Genomic DNA, 27,937 nt, shown 5'->3' with positions numbered 1-27,937 from the left:
GGCGCCACAGCGTCACGTGACCCAGGTAATTGGCTGGGCTAGCAGCGCACCCCCTGCGCGCAGCCCCTGACTTGCAGCTTCCAGGACTGCGCTGCCGCGCGGACCCGACGGCCCGGTGAGCGCGGCTGTCTCGCCACTCCGGGTCCCTGCGCCTCCTCTTCTCCTGCCGTCTTGGGGGGCGGCCCCTCTGCTCCCCTGTCCCGGGGCGCCGCTGCACTGGGTCCTGAGCCAGGCCCCGTCGGGGGTGGTGGGAGAGGGAGTGAGCGTGACCTTGGCTCCACCCTTATCTGGCCAAGGCCTCTCCAAGGACCCCCAGCCCTTCGCGCACGTTCGACCCTGTGAATGCAGTGTTTTGCGTGAAGGAGCGACTTGCTAACGGTGGGGTTTCAGGCATCAGCGTGGGTTCTTCAGCTCAAAGACTGCATACTGTCCATGCTGCCTTTCGTGGCCTTGTGGGGGGAGGGAGGCGGTGTGAGCTGCTGATCGTCACCCTCAACAGGCCAGGCTTTGGAGGGCTGCCGAGCTGGGGATGGGGAGGGTCCAGCGTTAGGTGCCTGGCGGGACACACCAGGCAGTTTCCAAGTCTGAGGACCTCGTGGGGGCAGGGCCCTTACAGAAAGCTTTAACCAGGGTCTCTGCTTACAGATGAGGAAAATGAGACTGTGAGAGAGGCCGGGAGGGGAGTGAGGTCGCAGTTAGCCTGGGAAGTGCTTCTCCCGTACCCCGAGAGATGTTGGGGGAGACGGGAAGGTTCAGCGGGGTACAATGGGCATAAACCGGACCTTAAGGGCCCCATTCTGACCCCCCTCCACCATGGGCCCAAGCCCGCCCTTGCGTCCCCTTCCCTGCGACTCCTCCCCACACAAACCACAGCCTCTTGGAACAGGTCCTGACTACCTTTGTACTTTTATAACCTCTGGGCTTTAGCTCAGGCCCTTTGTCTCTGCCAGTGAAATAAGCACACCCCTCCCTGCCCTGCTTCCTACCTTGGAGTTTGCCTTCTCTTGGGTTCAGCAAACTAGGGAAAAGCCCACCCAGTTCTTAGAATGTGGGGCCAGAGTAGGCCTGCAGCATTGCCAGTCCAGCCTCCATTGCTGCCTGGCTTCAAGGTCTTGGGGAGGGCCCTTCCCCTCTTTGGATCTCTGTTAACTCATCTTAACAATGGACATACTGCAGAAGGAGTCCTCACCAGCACAGCCCAGACAGGGCCTTGCATGTGGGAGGCTTCCTGGACAGCATGTGTGCAGTTGTTATGGTTGTGGGGTTGGGGGTGGGGATGGTACTGACCTTGTCCCTAGAGAAGAGACCCCCAAGAGTTGCCCCGAGCAACCTACCTGTTATTAGTCCACTGGGGACTGGGCTGGGCAGAGGGTCCACAGCGTGCCTGACTGACTCTTTGCTGTCGCCTTCGCCTGTGTGGACAGGACCTGGTAGGGTTGGCTGGGGCTCTGGCTCCAGATACTGAGGTTGGTTCTGTCTCTAGCCCTCCAGGGTTCCTGGGTCCTCAAGCCCTGCTGGGATGGGGGCAGGGGTAGCCAGCTGGCTGCCTTCCTACCAGGCCAGGTGAAGGTCATAGCAGTGTCCAGCAGCCACTCCAGACCATTCAGTGTTTGTGAAACATGGTATTCCTGTACTAGGCCACGCTGGACACAGCCATTCTTTGTCACTGCCACCCTGAGCCATCCCATTCCCCTGTGAGGGTGGGGGTGGGTGCTGGCAGAGAGAGCACTTCTGGCTGTTGCTATTGGAAAGGGCATGTCATTCTGAGAAATCTGGGTTTACATCCTGACTCTCTAGTGAGGAGGGTACAAGTTCTGGAACCATACTGAGCCCCATCACTCACCAGTTTCTCTTTTATAATGTGGGGCTAATCTAAGTGCCCACCACATGAGATTGCTGAGAGGGTTAAATAAGCACAGTGCCTACCCCAGAGTCAGTGCTCACAGTCTGTGTGCTTTTATTTTTATTCCCACAATGGATGGTCTTGGTGTTTGGTTTCCTTTGCCTTAGAATGGGGATGATAGAGCTTCTTGGCTTGTTTAGATTCTTCTGATGTTCTAGGCCAGTATGTCCTATGTCTCTCCATCATTGCCCAGAGCCATATGGGCAGGGTCAGCCCTGTATTTGCCTAGGGACAGTCAGTAGTAGAGCAGGGGTTGGGACCCTGGCACTCTGATCCCAGAGCCCATGCCTTGAACCCCAACCCAGCACCTGGAGAGGTGCTGTTCTAGGGAGATCTAGCCCCTAATGGCCCTTGCTCTGGAACCTGGACTCATCAGCTGGTGGGGGTGGGCATGTGGGAAGCTTGGGGCACTTGGAGCTCAGGTTCCAGCTGAACCCACCCTCTTCCTCCCTTCACTGGACTATATTTTTGCTTTTTAATTTTCCTCTGTTTAGAGTTCCTGCTGGTTGCCCTGAGGAGCCTACTTTCCCTCGCTTGAGAAGACCACCCTCTTCTCTTTACTGCAAGTGAGTTTGGAGGGAGAGAGGGAGGAAGCAGGATGGAAGGGCTTATAGAAGGGCCAGCCAGATAGTTCTGGAGACTTGGTTGAGCTGATGGGTGGGGGTAGGGTGGGGGAATCCTGTCTAGGGGCATTGGCTCAGGACCAGATAGGACCTGGGAGTCAGTTTTGCCCCAGAAGGCATGTTTTCTGGGACTGAGCTGTGCAAGGGGAAGCAGGCTCCTGCTTGTGTGGCCTCTGGTGGGGTGACTCTGGTGTTGTACCCCACTTACAGGCTGGGATTCTCTGGGCAGAAGCGTGTTGATGAGGATTCAGGGGAAGCTGTTCTGTGTCCAGGCAGTACCAGGCTGGAGCAGAGGAGGGGCCTCTGCTCACACTGGTGGAGATGGGGGTAGGGGAACGGAGGTCCTACTTTACAAATCCTGTGTATGGGGAGGTGGCCTTAGTGGACCCTGCCAAGCTCCCATATTGCCTGGAGAGGGAGCCCCAGGGCTTGCCACTGTGACCACTTCTGGTCACAGGGACCAGAGACCCAGCAGTGCCATGGGCCCCCTGAGATGGTGTAGCTCAGTCAGCCCCCCTTTCTTCAGGCTTTTTCCCGAGCAGCCATGGTACACTCAGCCCATAAAGGACTCCCCTGCTCGAGTTCCAGGGTGGCCACCTGCGTGGCTCGCTCCTTCTTGGGTGTACTGCCTGCACATGCCCTGTGACCCACACAGTGGGCTCTAGGACCTTGGCTGAGTGCTCCCTTTGGTAGGACCCTGGTGATAGTTGCTATATCAGGCTTAGGGGGATAGCAGAGAGGGAATGTGGGCTGGGTGGGTGGGCTCAGCAAGACTGGGGCTCAGAATGCTGAATAGCTGGTGAAGTTAATTGAGCTGTGACCTACCACTAGGCAGTGAATCCGGGACTCCTGGCAGACTGTTCCATTTTCTCCTCTGTCTCATCAATGCCTAGCTCAGGGCCCCCTGCCCAGTAGAACCAAAAATACCAGATGAGTGAATGGTGGCTGCCAGAGCCTTTGTTCTGGTCCTGTGGTTTTTACCTCTCCCTCATTGCCTGTGTCCAGAATGAGTCAGCTGAGGCTGCTGCCGTCCCGGCTTGGGGCACAGGCCTCGAGGCTCCTGGCCCCACGTGATATCCAGATGTTCAGCCGGCACAGCAGGTCGTCTGGGCCACCGGCCCCCTTCCCAAGCAGCAAACGTGGAGGCAGCTCCAGTTACATGGAGGAGATGTACTTCGCCTGGTTGGAAAACCCCCAGAGTGTCCACAAGGTCAGCACCCCCTCTCCGCCCGCTGTGGAGGGGGGAAGCTCCTGGAGCTGGGCTGTGGAGGGCGGTGACGAGAAGCAGCTTGCCTGCTGTCTCATCTTGGACAGGTTTCTTTGCCTCCATCGTCCCGGTTTATAAAAGCCTTGCCCTTGGTGTCGAGTGAGGAGGGTCTGTTGCTTTCCTGTTTCAGAACCAGCCAGTAGGTGGTAGTCTGGCCTGAGAAGCCCTGAGCCTGTCCTGCTCAGCTGCACCTGGTCTGAGATATGCCCTTGCCCCCTGGTCATGCTGTGCTGTTTCCAAGTGGCTCTTTGTTATGTAGTTAGGGGCCTAAGTGTTTATATATGCACTGAGCTGACAAAATAAATACCTGCTGATGGTAAGAAAAAATAAATAAATAAAAAATCAGATGACAGGGCAAAAAGGGAGAAGTGAAGCTGCTCTTCTCTTGACTCATTTTCTTCAGAGGAAAGTGATCACATGATTCAAAAACCAAAAGTGTGAAGTTATGCAGTTAAAAGGCTCCCTCCCCACCCATCCTATGTCTGCTCAGCTCCCATCTGTCTGTCCCCCAGTTTATTCTTAGTTTCTTCTGTATCCTTTCAGAGAGTTTCTTTAGGTAATTTTTTTGCGAGTATAACTCAATTTCCCTCCCTTCACACAAAAGCAACACGTAACATCCGCGGCTTTTCTCCAGCCTTCTTCTCTTAGCACACAACTCCAAGATTTTCCATGTCACTGCATCAAGAGCCTCATTGTTCTTTTTCCCAGCTGTGTAGTATTCCATTGTATGGATGTGCCACGCCTGTCCCCACTGACAAGTATCTGGCTCATTTCCAGTCCCTGGCTGTCACGACCCGTGCTCCCGCGCATCATTTCATACATTTGTCATCTTGTACATTGCAGCTCTCTGTAGGGTAAATTCCCCCAAGTGGAATCATTGGGTCACAGAGGATCTGTGTATATAATTCTGATGGGCCTTGCCAAATTGCTTTCCAGAGGGCTTGTGCCACTTGTTCTTTTGAAGAAGGGTGCGAATAAAACACTTGTGTTCTAGAACATGGAGGTGCTTAGGCATATGCATATCTGCTTTTGGCTTCTACATGAATAGTACACTTTTTTTTAATATATACATTTTTTAAGTTTATTTATTTAGAGAGAGTACAAGTGCTAGCAAGAGGGGCAGAGAGAGAGAGCGAGAGAGAATCCCAAGTAGGTTCTGCTCTGTCAACGCAGAGCCCAATATGGGGCTCAAACTCATGAGCCACCATGAGATCATGACCTGAGCCAAAATCAAGAGCCGGATGCTTAACTGACTGAGCCACCCAGGTGGTCTTTGCTTGGTTCACTTTATAGTTACATATCTTGGTGATATTCTACCTGTTCCACAATAATAAATGCACCTTATTTTTTTTAAGACTGCATTATCTTCCAGAATCTAAATGTACCATCATCTATCTAACCTGTGTCCTATTGGTCACCACTTAGATTTTTTTAAGGTCTTATTTTTATTTATTTTCATTTTTAAGTAATCTCTGTACCGAACGTGGGGCTCAGGTTTACAACCCCAAGATCAAGAGTCACATGCTTCACCGACTGAGCCAGCCAGGTGCCCCTAGATTTTTTTTTACATTGTCATTTTTTAAAAAAATGTTTATTTATTTTTGAGACAATGCAAGAGACAGAGTGCAAGCAGCAGAGGGGCAGACAGAGGGAGACACAGAATCTGAAGCAGGCTCCAGGCTCTGAGCTGTCAGCACAGAGCCCGATGCAGGGCTTGAACCCACAGACCGTGAGATCATGACCTGAGCTGAAGTCAGACGCTTAGCCAACTGAACCACCCACGCGCCCCTACATTGTCATTTTTATGAACAATCCTGTAGGGATATACATCCTTGTATGTATATCTAGACACTCCTGTATAAATACATTTCTAGCAGTGGAAATGCTGGTTCAAAAGATATATTCATTGAAAATATTGAGAGGGCCTGCCTGCCTAATTGCCCTCCTGCCAACCCACAATGTGTGAAGGCATGTTTCCCCCAGGGCTAGAAGCCCCTTTCACACCTGAAGCCCCTGAGTCACAAGTTAGAGCCTTCCCCCAACAGCCTTCCAAGCTGGGGACTGAAGAGATCCAGGCTTTAGGTTGGAGGGTCCTGGGCTGGTTGCAAGGGGTTTTCTTGGCAGGGTTCTGGGAAGGCCCAAAGAGCTATGGTGGTGAAAGAGCACCCAACACCCGCTGGGGACCCCAACCAGGACCACCCCCCACTCCTCCCAGACCCTGACATGGCTGTTTTCTTGCCTCTTCCCAGTCCTGGGACAGCTTCTTCCGGAAAGCCAGTGAGGAAGCTGCCTGTGACCCAGCTCAGTCACGGTTCCCTGAGAGCAGGCCATCAGTCTCGAGCCGGACCAAGACCAGCAAGCTGGTGGAGGACCACCTAGCTGTGCAGTCCCTGATCCGGGCCTACCAGGTAAGTGACTGGGAGGGCCCAGGTTTCGAGGCTGGATTGGCTTCTGGGATATGGCCAGGTGCTGACGGAAAGGGGACTGGCTCAGCTCCAGAGTCACCTTCCCCAGAGATTCCTTCTCTGAGTCCTCTGTTGGGTGGCTCTCACTCCTCTGGTTACTCGCTGTCCATTACTGTTTATGTCATTAACCACCCCCTGGTATTTTTTGTGCATACTGGTATTTTGTTTGTTGGTGGCCTTTCTTAATGGAGTGCGGTCTCAGAAACCACTATGCCCCAAGCTTCCAGAGGAGTACTCAGTAAGTAATCAGTTTCAGTAAATGTTGAATGAAAGTTGAGTAGATTGACCCTTGTTAATAATGTCTGTTTTCTCTAATTTAAAAAAAAATTTTTTTAAATGTTTACTTACATAAATAAACATTATGTATGAGAGAGAGCAAGAGTGCATAAGCGGGGAAGGGACAGAGAGAGAGAGGGAGACACAGAATCTGAAGCAGGCTCTGAGCTGTCAGTGCAAAGCCCGACGTGGGACTCAAACTCAAGAACTGTGAGATCATGACCTGAGCCAAAGTTGGATGCTTAACCGACTGAGCCACCCAGGTGCCCCTTCTGTTTTCTCTTCTTGACTGAGCATTCCAACAGGACTGAGACTGATATACAGCAGGTACCTAATTAGGGTTTACGGAATGAATGGATGGATAGTTCAGTAAGCAGCACTTCCTCTATCAGCTGCTCTGTTCTGGAGACTTAGGCTCTTCCCTGCTGGGTCCCCAGCGCCCCTGCTCTGACAAAGCATCTTGATGACGTTCCATATTCTTGGTCTTGACTGAACAGGACTAATTGGAGGGCTGCTCTGGGTGTTCCTTCCATAACAAGTGTAATCATTTGGGATCTCTCTGGGAATCTGGCAGAAAGTGTTTCATGAGAGAAACATGTCAGGCAGACATGCTGAAGGAAGGGCAAGGGCGTCCCGGGGCCCTTGGCAGAGACTCCGTGGGAAGGAGCAGCAAGCCACCGCAGGAGCCGGGGGAGGAGGAGGCCTTAGCAAATGGAAAAGGTGCCTTGCCTCTGAATGAGGCGCTCTGTGGGGTGGCAGCTGCACTTCCTGTGTACCAGTTATGCTGGGAGGGAAGCGGGAGGTGAGCAGGCCTGAGGACCCATGGATTGTGGGCCACCTGCAAGCAAACAGTAATAATTGTTCTTCTTGACTGGCCGAAAGAGCCAGAAAATGATCTAGCCGTTGACTTTGAAAACCAAGAGGAAAGAATGTAAAACTCCACATAAAATACAAGATAGCATTGGTGCTGCTCAAGGGCCTTATTCTCCAACCACCGTTCCCAGCTCTTCAGCTGCTCTGTGTTCTTCAGCCGAGACTAAGCACTGGAGTCCTTCCAGCGGAGTAGTGTCTGGATCCAGGCATGTTACTGTGTATTTGTAGGATAAAAATCTGCCAAAGGTTATGCCTGATGTGAGCAAGTTCCCACTGGGTGGGCTGCAGCTTCTCACAGCCCTGGAGGAGGCAGAGTTCTTGTTTGGCTCATCTACACACAGTACTGAAAAATCCTCAGACTTATTATTAAGGACATTTTCGAACATAAAAGAGGTAGAAGAATTGTGTCGCAAACCCCACACCCATAAATACAGGGCCAGTCTTGATTCCTCTGTTAACCACCTCTGGCCCTCACCTGTTGGCCCTTGAGGATTTTGAAGCAAATCCTGGACATACCATTTCATTCACCAGACATTTTAGGATGGATTTCTGTAGGTAAGGCTCTTGAAAAATGTACCATGAGAGCACCGTCACACCTAAAAATGTTAACAATCACCCTTGATGTCATCAGATATGCAGTTGGTATTCATGTTTGCCTGTTTGTCTACAGATTCCTCTCTGTTTTTGTGTTTGCCATTTTATTTATTTATTTATTTATTTATTTATTTATTTATTATGTGGAACAAACCAGGTTGTTTGTGCTGTAGAGTTTTCCTGAGTCTGGATTGTGCTGATTGCATCCCCATGGTGTCACTTCATCTGTCCCTTTGTCCCATGTAATTTCTATAAATTGGTAATTAGATCTAGAAGCTTTATCCAATATAGATTTAATTTTTTTGTTTCAAAATCAGCTTCCTGGTGGTGATGGGTACTTCATCAGTCAGCAGCTTTGGGTGATTATTTCCTGGACACATTAATTCATTAGGAGTGGTAAAAATGGTGATGATATTCTAATTCTGCTTTTGTTTCTTTGTTTATTACCTGAAGTACTTCTATCAGGAGAAACTTACCTTTGTCAGCTCCACTTCTCCTGAGGTGCAAATTGTATGGGAAAGGCAAGATCAATGCTTGATTTTCAAAAGTATGACATGGTTCCTTAGTGTACTTCAAAGGTGGCCAATGAAGGTTTTTCTTATTATTTAGTATGATATGAATGCGTGAATTTAAACCTATTTGATGAATTATTTATTTATTTAATTTTAATGTTCATTTATTTCTGAGAGAGAGACAGCATGAGTGAGGGAAGGGCAGAGAGAGAGGGAGACACAGCATCTGAAGTAGGCTCCAGCCTCTGAGCTGTCAGCACAGAGCCCAATGCAGGGCTTGAACCCATGAACCGTGAGATCATGACCTGAGCTAAGGTTGGATGCTTAACTGACTGAGCCACCCAGGTGCCCCTATTTGATGAGTTTTAATCTGTTATAGATACCATCCTTCTCATTGTCAAAATGTCCTTATTCCCTGCCCCAGCAGTGTTTGAGGACCCCTTTCTTATCTGATATGACAAGACGCTCTGAGCTTATCTTGTACATTTCTGTCTAGCCCTGGACCAGCCAGTTCTTCACGGGGTGCTGGGAGGGTCACTGCTATGGTCTGGTAATGACTTCTGGGCCTTTTCAGCGGTTAGAGCCAGGAAATATGTGTTGTTTTTTTTAAGATTTTTTTTAAAGTTTATTTATTTATTTTGAGAGAGAAAGAGAGGAGAGAGAGAATCCCAAACAGGTTTTGCACTGTCAGCATGGTGCCCAACAAGGCTCGAACCCACAAACTGTGAGATCATGACCTGAGCTGGAGTCAAGAGTCGGATGCTTAACAGATTGAATCACCCAGGTGCCCCTAACAGACAACACATTTATGGGTTTATACTGATGTTTTCAGATTCTCCAAATGCAGGACTTAAGGTTTGTTCTTGACCTCATCAATCTTACATCAGTGTCTTCTTTTAAACATGCCAGAAATAGAGGCGCCTGGGTGGCTCAGTCGGTTAAGCGGCCGACTTCAGCTCAGGTCATGATCTCATGGTCCATGAGTTCGAGCCCCGCGTCGGGCTCTGTGCTGACAGCTCAGAGCCTGGAGCCTGTTTCGGATTCTGTGTCTCCCTCTCTCTGACCCTCCCCCATTCATGCTCTGTCTCTCTCTGTCTCAAAAATAAATAAACGTGGGGAGCCTGGGTGGCTCAGTCGGTTAAGCGTCTGACTTCGGCTCAGGTCATGATCTCACGGTTCGTGAGTTCAGGCCCCGTGTCGGGCTCTGTGCTGATGGCTGGGAGCCTGGAGCCTGTTTCGGATTCTGTGTCTTCCTCTCTCTCTGACCCTCCCCGTTTATGCTCTGTCTCTCTCTGTCTCAAAAATAAACATTAAAAAAATAAAAATAAATAAACGTTAAAAAAATTTTTTTTAAAAAAATAAAGATGCCAGAAATAGAGGTCTGAAAGACATCAATACAACGACTATTTGATTTTCCCATAGCCTGCACACTGTGGTTTTAAAATATAATTCTACTGCTGCCACTATTGATTGGTACTAGAAATGAATTTATAATATTTTTTTCCTGGAGTTCTGTTTGTCTGTTGGGGACATTCTGTTAGTCAGTTGTGTAGTTACGCCACCAATGGATGCATGAATCCATTGGTTTTGTTTTACTTTAATTTTTGAAACTTCATTTTGGGGGCGCCTGGGTGGCTCAGTCGGTTAAGCGTCCGACTTCGGCTCAGGTCATGATCTCGCGGTTCGTGAGTTCAAGCCCCGCGTCGGGCTCTGTGCTGACAGCTCAGAGCCTGGAGCCTGTTTCAGATTCTGTGTCTCCCTCTCTCTCTCTGACCCTCCCCCATTCATGCTCTGTCTCTCTCTGTCTCAAAAATAAATAAACGTTAAAAAAAAAATTAAAAAAAATAAATAAAACTTCATTTTGTTTTATAGCGATATAAACTATTTACAAGATTCCAAAATCAAATTTTCAAAGCCAAATGTATCCTTAAAAGTCTAGTTTCCAGCCCTGGCATTCTACTCTATTCCTTTTACCAGAGATCATGGTTTTTCTTACTTTATGGTTTTCTTGTTTTATGATGCATTTTTCTAATGCCTATGTTCATTTGTATATATACAAATACATGCAAATGCATATATTTACTTGAATCTTCTCTTTCTTAGATAACGGGTAGTTTGCCACACATACTTTTCTATAATTTTTTTTTTTTGCTTAACAGTATTTTGGGGAGGCTACTTCCTAGTAGCAGATAGGGATTTTTTTTTTTTTTATTACTCTTAACAGCTCTGTAGTACTCCCCGTGGGGATTTCCCATATCCACACGCCAGTCTTCTATTGATGGACATTTGGAAGCTTCTAGAATTTTGTGATTACTAATAGTAGTACTGTAGTGAACACTTTTGTGTATGCATGCTTTCTTATTTTTGAAAGTGGCATGATGTACTTTTAAGCCGAGTGGAGCTCCTGCCCACCTTAGTGGTCATGGCGAAGGCAGCGTGCAGTGGCTGGGTGCTGGAGACATGTGGAAAGTTGAAATTCTGAAGTGGGAAATGAGGGGCCAGGGCCCAGAACTTTGCTTTTGGTGAGGGTGTGTCCATCTGGGTCCCAGCCTGGCCCTGCCCTTTTTCCCCTTCTCCCAGATTCGAGGCCACCATGTGGCCCAGCTGGACCCCCTGGGCATTCTGGATGCAGACCTGGACTCCTTTGTGCCCTCGGACTTAATCACAACCATCGATAAACTGGGTGAGAGTTCGTATTGCTCTGGCGGTGCCGGGGCCGGCTGGTGGTGCCTGTGGCCCTGTGAGGGGCTCTGAGATAGCTTGCCTCCAGGGCCTGGGGTCCAGCAATCAGCCCCAGAAGCTTTCTTCTGACCTTTGCCCGGCTGCCTCATATGATCTTCCCTCATCCCTAGCCCGTGCACTATGTGCAGCAAGCTTGTGTCCCAGCCTACCTTTGTGGTACAGGCTGGGTTCTTTTACCCCTGTGCACCCTGCAGACAGAGTCCTTGAGCTTTAGGCTGGAACTGGTGGGAGAGTGCCGGGGGCACTGTTGGAAGGTCTGGGGATATGGCTGGGCCCCACCTGGCCTGATCCCTCTCTCCTCCCCTCTGCTGCCTGGGCTGTGTGTATCTCCTCAGCGTTCTATGACCTGCGGGAGGCTGACCTAGATAAGGAGTTCCAGCTGCCCACGACCACCTTCATCGGGGGATCTGAGCATACCCTCTCTCTGCGGGAGATCATTCGGCGCCTGGAGGTGAGCACATACAAGTGTGTCAGGCACACCTGCCGGCTGTCTCTGGAGTGTGCTAGAGGGAGGGAGGATGCTGCCTTTTGTATTGCAGGTGCTGGGACCGTTGCCCCTCTTCCTGGCTCCTTGTGGAGTCCCCACCTATTCCCCCAGAGCACCTACTGCCAGCACATTGGCCTGGAATTCATGTTCATCAATGACGTGGAGCAGTGCCAGTGGATCCGGCAGAAGTTTGAGACCCCTGGTGTGATGCAGTTTTCCAGTGAGGAGAAGCGGACCCTGCTGGCCCGGCTGGTGCGCTCCATGAGGTCAGGCCCCCGGCACCACGCAGGGTGGCTGCAGTGGTTGGAGGGTCTGCTGCAGGGCCATATGAGATGTCCCAGCCCCTGGCTGAGAAACTAGGATAACTGGTAGGGGAAGTCAGGACTGGATGGGCCTCACCCCTGGCCCAGGGGAGGTCCACAGAAGCATCAGGGGCCAGGTGGCAGGGATGGGCTCCAGGAGAACATGACAGCAGGGGCAGAAGTGGCAGAAAGTGGCTGCGGGAGTTTGGGCAGAAAGGTGTCCCTACATGGAGTGAGTGTAGCAGTGCTTCCTTGCAGGTGGGACACCACCTGGCTGTGCCCACTGGCTGTCTGAAGCTGGGTCCAGGGCTGGCAGGGGCCTAGAAGAGAGTGGGGCTCAGCTGCTGGGTGCAGAGTGGATCTGTGGTGGTGAGGTACAGGATGGAATTTGAGCTGAGTGCTGAGGAGGTCTTTGTGTCATGGAAAGGTTGGAGTGTGTGTGTGTGCGTGTGTGGGTGTGTGTGTGTGTGTGTGCGCATGTGCATGTGTGCATGCATAGGACTATGGGCTGGGAGCAGGGGGAGATGGGTTATTGGAACAGTCTGACTGGAAGGGGGAGGGGGGTGACGGCTGGGGATACGTGCAAGCAGAGGTCTTTATTTAGGTTGGGGGGATGCCCAGTCTCCTTCTGGCTGGCCTATGCTCCTGGTTGGTGGATTTTGATGGCAGGTCCTGACTGCAGAGGAAGGTGATGTTGCTGCTCCCTCTGCCCCGGGCATCCAGCTGTGGCCCTCATCAACAGCCTCTGTGACCCCCAGCCTCTCCATCCTTTCCCTTCTCTCCCCAAGCAGGTTTGAAGACTTCCTGGCCCGGAAATGGTCCTCGGAGAAGAGATTTGGCCTGGAGGGCTGTGAGGTCATGATTCCTGCCCTCAAGACCATCATAGACAAATCCAGTGAGATGGGGATCGAGAATGTCATCCTGGGGATGCCACACAGGTGGGCCCCCTTCCTGCTCCTCCACAGCCCATCTCTTCTCCAGGCCCAGCAGAATGAGATGGAAGGGAGGGGATGAAAATCAGAGCAGGGGTTTTGGGGGAACCTGAGGCAGGATGGCCTAGAAAGTTCTCAGAGTCGCTGGGCCCCAGGGCCTGCTCAGCACAGAGTCAGGCACTTGGCCAAAGCCACATGGAGGCAGGGACTAACCAGGTTTGCTCAGACTCAGTTTTTCTCTCCCCACGTTGCCGCTGTCCCCCAGAGGGTCAGGATTTCAGAAAAGGGGTGTCATACCTCTGGAGGTTCCTGTGGACAAGGAGATGTGGAGGGTTATGTCCCGGGGAAGTGAGGGCAGGGCCTGGGCAGATGGCCTTGGATTGGCACCCTCTGGAGGGGGATCTCTGGAGGTGAGCTGAGGGCTTTTTCTCCTGGCTGCAAGCTGACTGCATGTTTCCCTGAAACCTTGATAGACTTGGAAGGCTGGCCTGGCAGCTGGGCGGTTACCTCTGAGCCAGAGCCTGTGGACTAGTGAGGAATACAGCCTGGGGACAGAGACCACGGTGACCAGGGGTTCTGTGGAATGTAGCATGAGAGGACATGCAGAACAGTCTCAGGGGCAAAGCCCCAGCATTTCCTGCGACTGTCTCCACCTGCTTGTGGGTGGGCCAGTCCTGGGCCGTACTAGCACGGGGGGTGGCTAGGTGTCCAGATGCAGTGTGAGAGAGTCTCCCTCCTGTGGGCTGGCTGCCAGGAGCCTGGGGTTTGTCTGTGATGGCTCCTTGCTCTGAGGGGCCCAGAAATGCCCAGTGTCTCATCAGAGGGTCAGGAAGAGCTGGCTCAGTGGTCTGAGGTCTTCCACACATGGCTTTAGTGGAACTCTTGGGGAGGATGGCACTGAGCAGCCAAGGGCAGATGTGGGACTGTAGGATGGTGCTGGGGGAGGCTCCTGGCCTGAGGAGCGCCCTGGGAGCCAAAGGACTGTTCTATGCCAAGCTTCCATAGTGGGAGTTAAGCGGACTCTGAGGCTACAGGGCTTGTCCAAGAGGGGCTGAGGGTTGTTCATTCAGCTCCTGTGGCCTCATAGCCCTGACCCACAGAACAGGAGAGAGGCCCACCTGGAAGATGGCCCTTCTGTGAGGCCAGAGGTCTGGCCAGGGTGTGTGCAGGCCTGGGGCTGATGTCTGCTGGTGGGCTATGGGGGGTGAGTTCTGAGGCCTCCCCAATGTCCCGATCAACCTGGTGCCCACCCCTGAATTAAACCGCTGCCTGATGGGAAGTCCAGGCTGCACTAGAGAGTCCCTGGTCTCTGGCTGCTTTCCTGTCCCCACCACCCTTAGACCTCAGCTTTCCTGAACAGGTCCCCTGATAACTCCTGCCCTTAGGATCAGTCCAGTCCCCTCGTCCTGCATCAAGACACTGCTGGCTGGGCTGGGAGTCATGCACGAGCAGCTGTGGGTAGCAGATTGGGGCTGAGGTGCTGGGTTAGGCTCAGCTTTTAGCTGGAGGACAGTGGGGTGGAGGTGCCAGGGGATGGTGCATGTGCATCCTGCCATGAGGCTGAGTGGCTCCTGCTTGAGGACCTCCAGAGTCTTGAGTTGTACAGGGGTGTCTAGGGGAGCTGGCCCACCAGAGCCACTCATGTGCCCTTGTAGATTGAGACAGGATGAGAGGGCCGGGCCTCCCTTGGGCTGTACTGGGAGGGCTCCCCTGACCACCATGCTGGGCTCTGGTAGGCCCAGGTGGGCAGGAGTGGGGGGATGCTGGGGCCTGTCGCAGGAGGTGGCCTCTGCAAGATGAAAGTCCTACCACTTCTGGCTGCAGGGGCAGGCTGAATGTGCTGGCCAATGTGATCCGCAAGGACCTGGAGCAGATTTTCTGCCAGTTTGACCCCAAGCTGGAGGCAGCAGATGAGGTAGGTGTCAAGCCCTGGTCCCAGATATCTGGGAGGTAGATTCGGGAGGGGCTGGACCAGAAGCATCCAGGCTCACACAGATCTGTAGATGGATGGATATGCGGAAGAATGGGGAGAGAATGGGTATGTTGTTGTGAGGCCACCAAGGTGAGTGCTATGATCTCTGAAACTTGGGAGAGTCCTCAGGTAATCTGGACCAACCTCCTTGTTTTTCAGCCAGGGAAACTGAGGCCCAGACACAGAGAGTACACATGGGGGAAAGGCATAGGGAGGGAGAGAGATAGGATCCTAAGCAGGCCCCACGTCATCAGTGCAGAGCCTGGACTCGGGGATCAAAGTCATGAACCGTGAGATCATGACCTGAGTCGAAACCAAGAGTTGGGTGCTTAACCGACTAAGCCAACCAGGCGCCCCTGCTCATTTTTCTATGGGATTTTGGGCTTTGTCTTACTGGTTTGTAAAAGTGCTTTATATATTGAGGGTGTTAGCCTTTGCCTGCATTTGTCTTATAGTTACTTTTCTCAGCTTGATTTTTTTCCCCCTAATACTGCATGGATTTGCTTCCTTCATGGCAGATTTATTAAATTTTAGCTGCCCTATTTTTTATGGCTTCTGAGGTTTGTATGTTGTTTTTGAAGGGTCTTGAAACATACAGGTTTTTCTCTGCTGTACTGTAGGCTCATCTGTCGTGTGTACATTGTTGGTTGCTTTGGTGCAAGGAGTTAGGTAGGGGTCCAGCTCCAGTATTTGCCACCGGTCTCAACACCCCCTTCATTTCTCTGCTTGCACTGTCATTAATGCTGAGGACAGTAGTTGATCATGTGAAGGGCTTCTGATGAGGGGCCTTGGCTGGCCTCTGAGGCCTGGGGGAACCTGCCTGCCTTTCACAAAGAGGGGCAGTATGTGGGGTGGGAGGGCAGGACGAGGGTGTAGGTCGGGAATAGCAGTCTTCCCAGGGAGCAGAATCCAGGGAGCGTCCCAGCCCCGCTGTGGGCTTGCATGTCCACGTGTCTGCCTGTGCGGCTGAGAGGGGTGGGTTCATCACGGCCCACCTCAACTTTCAGGGCTCCGGAGACGTCAAGTATCACCTCGGCATGTACCATGAGAGAATCAACCGGGTCACCAACAGAAATATCACTTTGTCCCTTGTGGCCAACCCCTCCCACCTGGAAGCTGTGGACCCTGTGGTGCAGGGAAAAACGAAGGCAGAACAGTTCTACCGAGGGGATGCCCAGGGCAAGAAGGTGAACTCGCCTGGGTCCTAAGGAGTAGGCTCTGAGGGGCTGGGCTCTGAGGAATGGGCTCTGAGGGCTGGGCTCAGGAATGGGCTCCAGGGGGCCAGGCTCTGAGGAATGGCCTTTGAGGGCTGGGCTCTGAGTGAGTAATGGTCCCTGAGGAACAGGCCCTGGATCTTTGCAGTATGGTGCACAGAGATGGGCTGCACAGGCTTGGGCTCCTCTTGGCTCACATCCTGCCCTGCAGGTCATGTCCATCCTGGTTCACGGGGACGCTGCCTTCGCCGGCCAAGGCGTGGTGTATGAGACCTTCCACCTGAGTGACCTGCCCTCTTACACCACCAATGGTACTGTGCACGTCGTCGTCAACAACCAGGTGAGTGCCTGGGCTGCCTGCCAGACCTTGTCAGTGTCCCCCATTCCTGAAATTCAGGTAGCACTTTGGGGGAAGTGTGCGGTGATCCTGGTATTAATCCCACTGCTCTGCCACTCCCCAGTGTATGACTTCAGGCAGACCAGCCTGGTCTGTGAAATTGGTGTGTGTCTGTATGTATACATATACATATACATATACATATACATATACATATACATATACATATACACATATACATACACATATACACATATACATGTATGTGCACATATACGTATGCACATGTATACACATACACATATAGACACACATTTACACATATATACATATAAATACACATATACATATATACACACATACATATATACATATGCATATGTATGCGATACACATATACATATATACATACACATATACACATATACATGTACGTGCACATATACATATGCACATGTATACACATACACATATACATACACATATACACATATACGTACACATATACATATATACATATATACACACATACACATATACATACACATATACATACACATATACACATATACACATATACACATATACATACACATATACATACACATATACATATATACACACATACACATATACATATACATATGCACATGTATACGATACACATATACATATATACACACATACACATACACATACACATACACATATACATATACATAAATACACACGCACCATGGAGAACGTTGTAAGGACAGGTGTACAGGTGTAACTGGCACAGAGGCTGGACATGAAACTAGATGCTGCTTTTAGCTCTATAGGAACCAGTCTTAGAACACAGCTGTCACAGGCCTTTGCTCTTCAGGGAGCTGTGCTTACTAATAGCTCTTCTGAGCCTATAAAGCCCTGAGTTAATTGCCTTATTTGCATTAAGTCATTTAATCTTCACAGAATAACTCTGTGAGGTGGTAGTTAATGAGCCCTTTTCGTAGATGAGGAGACTGAGGCTTTGGGAATTTAAGTACCTTGCTCACAATTGCACACATAGCAACTGATGGGACTGGCAGTTACCCACGCCTGCATTCTTACTACCTCTGTGTAAAATGCAGGAAAAAAAAAAGGCATGATTTCCCTGGTGTTGCTGCCATCCCTGTTGGGCCTGCTGCTATACCTGATTTAGGAGCCATTTACTCTTAAAAAAATTTTTTTTTTTTAATGTTTATTTATTTTTGAGAGAGAGAGAGAGAGAAAGAAAGAGAGAGACAGCATGAGCGGGGAAGGGGCAGAGAGAGAGGGCGACACAGAATCCGAAGCAGGCTCCAGGCTCTGAACTGTCAGCACAGAGCCCGATGCAGGGCCTGAACCCACCAACCATGATATCATGACCTGAGCTGAAGTCAGACGCTTAACTGATTGAACCACCCAGGTGCCCCAGGGCCATTGACTCTCAGCCCTTCATGTGCCATGTATCTCCTGGTCACACCTAATGGACCTCAAGGCAAAGACAACTCCTGTTTCCTTGACCCACCGGTCTCCCAGGCAGTTTCCTTGACCCACTGCCTGTCTAGCTCTAAGAATACAGAGGTGCTGTCATTTCCTCCTGCTTCTGCAGATCGGCTTCACCACAGACCCCCGCATGGCCCGCTCATCACCATACCCCACTGATGTGGCTCGTGTGGTTAACGCGCCTATCTTCCACGTGAACGCAGATGACCCAGAGGCCGTGATATATGTGTGCAGTGTGGCAGCTGAGTGGAGGAACACCTTCAATAAAGATGTTGTGGTGGACTTGGTGGGTTTGGGGCTGTGAGCATGGTGGGGAGTATATAACCTGTCCCTGCTGTGCCACGTGGGCCACGTCTGCCATATCTTTGGCAGTGAGGGCTGGGAGTGCTTCTCGGGTGGAAGGCTTAGTGCCCCCAAGACCAGTCTGTACAAAGGCCAGGAGGTGGGGCATTCAGTGATAGGTGGTAGTGGGGGGCTTTCAGGGGCCTCGAAGGGTGTACCCTGCCAGCTGTGCCCCAGTTGTGCAGTGACTAGTCCTGCACTGCCTGGGGACACGGACTGAGCCCCTCCCCATGCTGTCCTTGCAGGTCTGTTACCGCCGACGTGGCCACAATGAGATGGATGAGCCCATGTTCACGCAGCCGCTCATGTACAAGCAGATCCACAGACAGGTGCCTGTGCTGAAGAAGTACGCGGACAAGCTCATTGCTGAGGGCACCGTCACCCTGCAAGAGTTCGAGGTGGGGAGGCCAGCATCATGGACACCTGGGATAAGCCTCCAGTAGAGCCGGGACCCTGGGGTAGTTGGTGATGTTGGCAATGATTTAAAGAAGTAGCCAATATGGCCTTTGTCCCTAACATCCCCTAGCTGTCAAGGACAGAGAACCAAAGACATTTACAGCCTGGTGGGGCATAGGGAATGCTGCCATGTGGGGGAAGCTCAGCCTCAGGCAGGAGTCCAGAAGACTTCCTACAGGAGGCAGGCCTGAACTGTTTGTCCTCACAGTTATCTGTGGATGCATTGGTCCTCGCGCCTTGAGGGAGCTCTGAGAGGAAGCACTGTGACTCTTTTCTGAGCCGCCTCCAAGTCCCTTGCTAAGCAGGAGGGATCCCCCTTAATTCTGAGACTTTGGCCTCTGGCCACAGGGTCCCTGCAGGCCAGCAGACAGACAGTTGTAGAATGTAGTGAGGAGGACCAGGGTTTACGAGTCTGGGTTGATCCAGCCTCTGGCTGTCTGGGCCATCAATACCTCAATCCCCACATTCCCCCTGATTTCAGGAAGAAATTGCCAAATATGACCGGATCTGTGAGGAGGCGTATGGCAGGTCCAAGGATAAAAAGATTCTGCATATAAAGCACTGGCTGGACTCCCCCTGGCCCGGTGAGCGAGTGGTGTGTGGCTGAGAGTGATTCGCCAGGGCCTGGGACCAAGGTTGCAGTGGGCCCTGGTAAGGGCAGTCACTGCCCAGCTCAGAGGCTGCGGGCTCCATCCATGAGACTCCTGAGGCTGTGGGGGGCTGATTCCTGCAGGTGGGGATGGGCCTGGATACAGGAGAGATGGCATGTGTAACCAGCTATTCTCTGGAAAGGAAGGGCTGAAGCAAAGCTGGTGGACGCCATAGTGGAGAGAGCCTGGGGGAGGGGTGCTCAGAGGGCCACCGTGGGATAGAGCTGGATGGCTGTGACCCTGGGCCCAGGGAGTGGTCCCCACAGGGGCCCAGGGGAAGATAGGAACTGAGCTGCGGCTGTGAGCTGTTGCAGGTCCCGAGGGTGGGTCAGGGTTTGAGTGCAGGTGGGGTTAAGGAAGATGTGGGCCCCTGAGTCCTGGGGAGGCATGCTGACTAGGGGATCTGAGGCCCGATCACCACCCAGAAGCACTCAGACTCCACTCTCTCAGGCTTCTTCAATGTGGACGGGGAGCCCAAGAGCATGACGTGCCCGGCCACAGGCATTCCCGAGGACGTGCTGACCCACATTGGTGAAGTGGCCAGCTCCGTGCCCCTGAAGGACTTTAAGATCCACACAGGTGAGGTTGCTGTGCAGAATGGTGCTCAGGGGTCGGGGAGGGGTGGCCGTGTCCCCACTTGGTTGTTGGCACGTCGGCTGAGCTCTTGGAACCTCTTCTGCACTCTTGTGAGGTGTCCATGATAATAGTTGCTCTTAGGGTGGGCAGATGTAGAAGCCACGCTCCCTGCTGGATGCCAGTGACCAAGGCTTACGTTGGGCACCTTGGATTTTCCCAGTACCTTTGCTGGGGGTGTCTGCGGTCAAACAGAAGGAGAGCAGGGGAGCAGGGGCTTCCGTGGAGTGGGTAGTTGGACCTGGAATGTCAGGGGTGGGCAGGGGGGTGGGCAGGAGTGCTGGGCCTGCTGCTGACCTAGATGGATGAGACAGGGCGACCCTGCCACTCCTGGGTGAGCCTAGCTGTACCTCCTGGCTGTGGCCGTCCTGGTTGGGCAGCCTGGAAGGCCCCCAAGATGGTGTGGGGTGCCTGTACACCCTCGGACCAGCCTGTGGGAGTTCCAAGGAGATTCCTCCACAGTGTGCATGGCAGCCCAGGCGTCTTGGGGTGCCCACTCTGTGCGCATGTCACATGGGTCCCATGTGGGTATGGGACCAACAGGAGCCCCGCTTGGGCTGGGTGCCTGGGCTCAGATCCAGACATCTCTATAGTGCTGTGGTCATGCATAAGATAATTCCCTCTTCTGAGCCTCAGTCTCCTCATCTGGAGAGCGGCAGGTGACCTGTGGTGAATGTTCCTCAGTGCACGCGGCATCTACATGTGGCAGGTGCTCTCCTAGTGATGCCTGCTCCTTCCCGAAGGGAGGGAAGCTGGGGATGGCGCGCTCAGTCCTGCTCATGGAGTGGGTTTCCTGCAGCCTGCCAAGGCCCTGCTCTGTAGGAGGGATGTCTGTGGAGTACATACACACCTGGGCTGTCCCAGGTGGGGTCGCCAAGTCCCTGAATCCCTCAGGCCGGCTGCTTGTTCCCGCAGGCCTCTCTCGAATCCTGCGGGGCCGTGCAGATATGATCAAGAACCGGACGGTGGACTGGGCACTGGCAGAGTACATGGCCTTTGGCTCCCTGCTCAAGGAGGGTATCCACGTGCGGCTTAGTGGGCAGGATGTGGAGAGGGGAACGTTCAGGTGAGGGTGGGGAACATTCTCTGGGTCCTGGGCCCCATGGGCATTAGCCTTGTCCACATTGACCCCACGGGCTTTCTGGGAGCTCGTCTGTGCTGCTCGGAGTCTTCCAGAGTCAGCCCAGGAGCTCCGGAGTGGAGTTGGCTCTTCCTTCTCTTCCTGGACCAGGTCTGGGAAGGCCTTATCTGGCTGAGGTAGTCACAGGTAACCCCATCAGCATCCCCAGCCCCTGTTCTTGGGTCAAGCCATCAGAAGGTTGCTGGGCCACCTCTCTGACCCCGTGGGATTACCACTGGGAAGGGAGGCCACCTGGAGGAGAGACCAGATTGCTCTGGCTTCCCAGGATCTTCTTGGTGTGGCCATCCTATGGAATTCTGTCTGATTTCCTGGCACAGCGACAGAGGCTTGCCTGCCTCCTGTTACCTGGTCCACCTGCTGTGGGTGAACAGGTGGTAATCCACCTGCCCTCCATCCCTTCCCCATCTGTCTCTCTCTAGTCACCGGCACCACGTTCTCCACGACCAGGAAGTTGACCGGAGGACGTGTGTCCCCATGAACCACCTTTGGCCTGACCAGGCCCCCTACACTGTGTGCAACAGCTCCCTCTCAGAGTATGGAGTCCTGGGTGGGTCAGAACTCTGCCTGCAGGTCAGACGGGCCCTGAGATCCCTGGGGACCAGACAGGGTCTTGCACCCCAAACTATCCTAGCTTTATTGTTTTGACCATGACCACCCCTGCACTGCACCCAACAGTTCTATCTCCAGAGCCCCTCTCCAGGCTCTGGGCTCCTGGGACTATGTCCCCTGTACTCTCTCTCCCTTGGCTTGACCTTTAGCTGGCCTGCTTCCTCCCTCACTGTCTCCTTCCAGAGGCAGAAACCCTGAAGAGACCAGCCCCCCACTCCCTCCCTTCCCCTCAACATCACTGCAAATATTTTGGGGGGTTCCTCTTGGCAGATGGCTCCTGCTGCCTCCCCAAGGTATCTTTGGACTTGGCTCCTTGTCTAGATAATGCTAAAGCTGGCCATAGGTGAGGTCGGAGCTGAGGGTGGGCATCTCTGGGCGTATTGTCATCTCCCAGGAAGGAAGATTCTGGCCTTTGGGCCCAAGGAGTCCCCTGGCTCTTGCTGGCCTGCTGGGAAGGATGGGTGGGGGCAGGGAGAGTGTATGAAGAAGAGCTGGGTTTGAATGGAGCCACTGCCACTTGATGGCAATGTGTGGCAGGCTCTGTGTCTGTGCCTTCTGTTTAGGCTTTGAGCTGGGCTATGCCATGGCAAGCCCCAATGCCCTGGTCCTCTGGGAGGCTCAGTTTGGTGACTTTCACAACACGGCCCAGTGCATCATCGACCAGTTCATCAGCACCGGCCAGGCCAAGTGGGTGCGGCACAACGGCATCGTACTGCTGCTGCCCCATGGCATGGAGGGCATGGTGAGGGCCATCGTGGTGGCTGGGGGCCGGGTGGGCTGTGGCACTCCTGGGAGAAGGTGGGTGGACCCTTGGCCTCCAGCCAGGTTGGGGGGTATTTTTCTTCCGGGCCCCTGGAACACACGGGTCTGCTCAGGTTGGGGCCTGCGTAGGTCTGCGTTGCTGCTGTGCTGACATTGCTGTCACTAGCAGTAAAGTCACTGATATGTCTGAGGGTTTGCTCTGGACTGGGTGCTGTTTAAAACCCTCTCTGTGAGCTCTTCCAGTGCTAACAACAAATTAACGAACTAGGTACTGCTCCCATTTTCCAGATGAGGGAAACTGAGGCACAGAGAAGTCGAGTGGCTTGCCCAGAGTTACACAGCTAGAAGCTGAGGTCTGAATGTCATGCTGTGCCATCCTGCCAGTCCTGTGGTCTTCTCCTGAGTGACCAGTGTGTGTGCCACCCACAGGGAAGAGGGAGGATGTACAGGCCCGTGGGGGAGGGAAGGGGAGGAGCAGAGCCCTCAGCCTGACCAGCTGGGGGGATGGGAGGGCTGCACCGGCTCCAGGGAAGCCTCTGTGACCTCTGCCTGTCTCTGTGACCTGGGGCAGGGCCTTCCCCACCCTGGATGATTGGGCTACAGTGGATGTCCCTTGAGGGCCTGTTCAGCTTGGACTGGTCATCTAGTCAGGGACCGATCACTATTATCATCACCGAATGGCTGTTCAGAGCCAGGACTCCCTGTGCTGAGCATCTTTTTTTTTTTTTTGAGAGAGAGAGCACCCGCACACTGCATGAGTGGGGGAGGGGCAGAGAGAGGGAGACAGAGGATCCAAAGCGGGCTTTACACTGACAGCAGAGAGCCTGCTGTAGGGCTGGAACTCACGTACTGTGAGATCATGACCTGAGCCTCAGTCAACAGTTGGCTGCTTAACCAACCGAGCCACCCAGGTGCCCCTGTGCTGAGCATCTTGAGCACCGCGTGTAGTCCTGTGGGATTCTCACTACTGGACTGGGTGGTCAGTCCTGTGGCCCGTTTCACACTTGAAAGAAGTGGACTGGCCCTGCCCAAGGACATTTAGCTGGAGAGGCACAGGGTGGAGCTTGAGCCAGGCTGGGTGGGGAGGGTTGGGTGGCCTGCCTGTTGCCGTGGCGCCGGGTCCTTGGGGCTGTGGGGCAGGTCGCCCTCATCTCATGGGGAGCCACCTCCTGGAGGTCAGTGTGGTGTTGTCTTGCTGCTGCCATGGAGCGGAGCAGCCCATGTGGGTGAGAGCAGGAGCAGCAGTCAGGGTTCGAATGTGCCTCCTGTGGCTGAGTGACTGTAGGGTTGTTCCTTCATCTCTCTGCCACTCACCTTCATCTGCAAAGCGAGGAAACAAATGTCTACACCATGGGGCTGCTTTCAAGATTAGTGAGTGATGTGTATTTGGTCCATAGAGCTGTGCCTAGCACCCAGCAGGTACTCAGTAAATGGTAACTGCTGTAGGTCAGAACATTCAGGAAAAAACATCTCACCTTGGCCTTTTTGCCTGTCCTTCCTGCCCTACACATTCATGTGTGCTGGCTCTAGCCAGACCCTCCTCTGACAATGCCCTCTCTACTCTTCTTCCACATTCCTGGTCCTTTACTGTGGTTTGGGCTCCAGAGAGAGAGGGCATCTCCTCCAAGAAGCCACCCAGACTTTCCCCTGAGCCCTGGGCCTTTGCAGGGCCAGGGGTCTGTCCTGTGTGACAATTAGGCCAGCCTGTGCCATGTAGCACTTGTTTTCAGGGCCCGGAACACTCCTCAGCAAGGCCTGAGAGGTTCCTGCAGATGAGCAACGATGACTCCGATGCCTACCCTGTGAGTAGTGCCCTCCCTCCTCCGGGGCAAGGCCAGGGCGCGGGGGCCATGGGCCGGCCACCTCCCAGCCATACCCCGGCCCCCCAGGTGTTCACCGAGGACTTCGAGGTGAGCCAGCTCTACGATTGCAACTGGATTGTTGTCAATTGCTCCACACCGGCCAACTACTTTCACGTGCTGCGCCGCCAGGTCCTGCTGCCCTTCCGCAAGCCGGTGAGCTGCCTGCCCTACTCACCGCCATAGCAGTGCCGGGCCCAGCTGTGGGAGCCCTGTCCAGGCAGGGCAGCTGGCAGCTGGGCACATGTTTCCCTCTTAGCTGATCATCTTCACACCCAAGTCTCTGCTGAGGCACCCGGAGGCCAAGTCCAGCTTTGACCAAATGGTATCCGGTAAGTGCCCAAGTGTGTTGGGGAGGTGGCTGATGGGGGGCCTGGTGGCCCATGGCCCTCTGCTCCCGGGACTCTTCCGTCCTCGCCTCTGTCCGTGCCTCTGCAGCAGCTCCTGGCTCATTCCTCACCGGTGGCCGGGTTGGGAGTTTAGCGTGGTGGCCGCCTGACATGGTCTGGCTTGGGTCACTTGGGCTGAGAAGCAGGGCCAGAGCAGGGCGCTGGGTGCTCCCCCAGCTACAAAGCAGGGCCCACCTGGCTGTGCTGGGGGAGCTGAGATGTGGGAGGCCTGGTGGAGGTCTGACCAGTACAGCAGGGCACGGAGTATCATTCAGTTATTCATTCAGTGTTCTTTCACTCATGAACCAAATAGATACTACTGGCCCTGGGGACCCAGTGCTCCTTCCAGGAGCTTTCAGGCTCCTTTACCCAGTAGTTGAGGGCCAGATAAAGCATCTGAAGGACCAGGTGTTGGAATTGAGATGTGACCCAGGGGAGGACCAGGGAGGGGCAGATGTGGGGCCCTGACGCTTCGGAGAGCAGAGCCATCTTGGAACACAGTCCTGGGTAGTAGGGAGAATGGCAGGTGCTGGCCAGGAAGGGACTCGGCGGTGTGGACAGGTGTTTGTTTGTCACCTGTGTGTGTTGGGGCATCCCCTCTGGTGTGGGCAGGTGACTGAGCCGGCGGTTCAGAGCTCTGGCCTTGGCACTGCGGACCTCCCAGGCTGAACACCCGGTGCTGGCTTTTCACTGCTGAGGCCTGGCAGCCAGGTACCCTCTGGGCTTCAGTGTCCTCACTTGAGATTTGGGGACACTATAGTGTCTTCCTCAGAGGTTTTTGTAGCATTCTTGGCTTGGTGCCTGGCACGTGGTGTGAGCCCAGGGAGGAAAAATGTACAGAACTTGGGAGATGGTGGCCTGGCTGCAGGCCTGAGGGAGGAAGGGAGAAATGTGCGCAGCCTCCCAGACAGCTCACCTTCTAGCTTGGTGAGCAGGTGGCTGGAGTGCATGCAGAAGGTAAGCGTGACTGGATGGGGAGCAGGTTGGGGGCAGATGTTGATGCTATCAGATGAGGACTTGATGTCACCTTCTCTATCCTCTCCAAGGGCTCTCCCTGTCATACCTGCCCCTCCGTCTTGGCTCCAGCCCATTTCTGTCCCTTTCCTGTGACATCTCAGGGTGTCATCTGTCCCCTGCTCTGTGGTTTGGCTCAAGAGGCCACAGATCCAAACCTGGGGGGTAGGTCTCAGTGGCCAGAGAGAGCATGGGGGTGGCTAGGGATGCGGGTCCTATTCTCGAGCTGTTCTGGCCAAGCTGATGCACCTGTGGGAGGTGATGTCCCTGCCATGCCCTGTTGGACCTCCAGGGGCCAGCTTCCAGCGGGTGATTCCTGAGGATGGGGCTGCGGCGCAGGCTCCTGAGCAGGTGCGGCGGCTCATCTTCTGCACTGGAAAGGTGTACTACGACCTGGTGAAGGAGCGGAGCAGCCAGGGCCTGGAGGAACAAGTGGCCATCACCCGCCTGGAGCAGGTGCACCCCATGCCCTCACCCAGTCGGAGTGGTAGACAAGGTCAAAGCACTGGCCCCCGGGCTTTGGGCAGCATGCCAGGCAGGGCCGGGACTAGGCCCCACGAGGGGAGCTGGGGCTGTGGGCACACCCCCCTTCTCCCGGCTGTACTCCGCTTTCTCCCTGCCTGCCCCAGATCTCTCCATTCCCCTTCGACCTGATCAAGCAAGAGGCAGAGAAGTACCCGGGCGCAGAGCTGGTGTGGTGCCAGGAGGAGCACAAGAACATGGGCTACTATGACTACATCAGCCCGCGCTTCATGACCATCCTGAGTCGGGCACGGCCCATATGGTAACGAGGCTGGGGGTACGGGTGCCTGCCACCTACCCCTTGCCTCTGCTGAGCCCAAGGGACTCTGAGGGCCTGAGGCTTCGTCCTGGCTCTGCTCAGCCCATTTACTGTGTGAGTCAGAACTGGCCACTGCCCTTCTCTGGACCACATTGGAAATCAAGGGGAAGGTTCATAGTCCCTGCTGGCTTTATGGCTGTTGGGGACAGACCAGGGACCCCATCAGTTCCACCTTACGGAGACTAAACCTTTGTCTTCGTTCTGCAGCCCCGGAACTGAACTAGAAGACTTGCTGCATATCTCAGAGCTCCTTTGATAATAGGCCAGTCACTTAGCCTCTTGGGACCTCAGGCTCTTCACCTCTATGGCAGGATGATGATCAGGATTAGACCCGATGCAGTCCTGGGGTAGTGGCCAGGCCAGGCCCAGACCTCCTTTTAACGTGTCTCTTCTCCCCCAGGTACGTTGGCCGTGACCCAGCGGCTGCACCAGCCACAGGAAACAGGAACACTCACCTGGTTTCTCTGAAGAAGTTTCTGGATACTGCCTTTAATCTCCAGGCCTTTGAGGGCAAGACATTTTAGAGCTGGCAAGGCCTGGCTGGGTATTGCTGTGGGACTGGCTAGTGAGGGGAGGGACGGGTGTGCTCCTGCCCAGGAGAGGGGCCGCCCAGAGCCCCAGGATAAAACAATACTCACATAAGTGATTAAGGCCAAAGGTAGGTGCTGCTGGCTTCAGTATTATGCTACCTGGGACCTTGGTGTTTGTTTATGTCAGAATCTGTTAGGACTGAGCTAGCCAGAGGGCTCTGATAGATGGGCTGTAGTTCGGGAGTGTTTCCCCACTTGCCCTGGTCTTCCTGAAATTTTTGTGTGACTTCTCCATCTGTGCTGTTCGTGTCTCTGCAGACAGCCACCCAGGAGCCCATGTCTTTGGCCCCTATCTCCCATCCTGGTAGATCTGGTTGCTGCTTACCCTGTCCTTGTTCATTTGTAGATTCAAGGAATGTTCTGTTTCGTGCTCTTAGAAAGAAAGATTTCAGCAATAACAACCAGGTGAAGCAAAACCATGCCAGGTGATTTAAATGTGCTCTGTTTTATGGAGCGTGTCATAATGAGGTATGTCAGCTTCTGTGTGAAATACAGCCGCAGCTCAAGTGTACCAAAGCAGAAAACCAAATAACAGAGAAATAAAAAAGTGCTTAAGAGAGTTTTTCTGTTTTCATTTCATGTAAAACTGGGGAAGAGGCATATGGTTTAGAGAAGGTAGGGAATGGGGAGGGAGAACAAACTAAAC

At 53.3% G+C, this 27,937-nt stretch overlaps 1 protein-coding gene across 1 annotated transcript; it reads left to right on the top strand.

Moving 5' to 3' along the window:
- OGDHL (oxoglutarate dehydrogenase L) lies at positions 1-27,850 on the top strand. The gene is made up of 24 exons (XM_053909693.1): positions 1-115; positions 2,398-2,469; positions 3,532-3,736; positions 6,043-6,201; positions 11,094-11,196; positions 11,591-11,706; positions 11,854-12,008; positions 12,836-12,982; positions 14,801-14,891; positions 15,956-16,135; positions 16,374-16,502; positions 18,112-18,291; positions 18,593-18,745; positions 19,285-19,387; positions 19,904-20,032; positions 21,002-21,152; positions 21,647-21,774; positions 22,400-22,578; positions 24,329-24,400; positions 24,488-24,613; positions 24,717-24,789; positions 26,153-26,316; positions 26,490-26,644; positions 27,102-27,850. The coding sequence occupies exons 3-24, from the start codon at positions 3,533-3,535 to the stop codon at positions 27,223-27,225; spliced, it is 3,021 nt and encodes a 1,006-aa protein (XP_053765668.1). The 5' UTR covers positions 1-115; positions 2,398-2,469; position 3,532; the 3' UTR covers positions 27,226-27,850.
- Positions 27,851-27,937: the final 87 nt, after the last annotated feature.

The sequence above is a fragment of the Panthera pardus genome, unplaced genomic scaffold (assembly GCF_024362965.1).
Source record: "Panthera pardus isolate Hobbes unplaced genomic scaffold, ASM2436296v1 HiC_scaffold_22, whole genome shotgun sequence".
NCBI lineage: Eukaryota > Metazoa > Chordata > Mammalia > Carnivora > Felidae > Panthera > Panthera pardus.
Note: the sequence above shows the minus strand (reverse complement) of the source record. Positions and strands in the feature narration are given on the sequence as shown.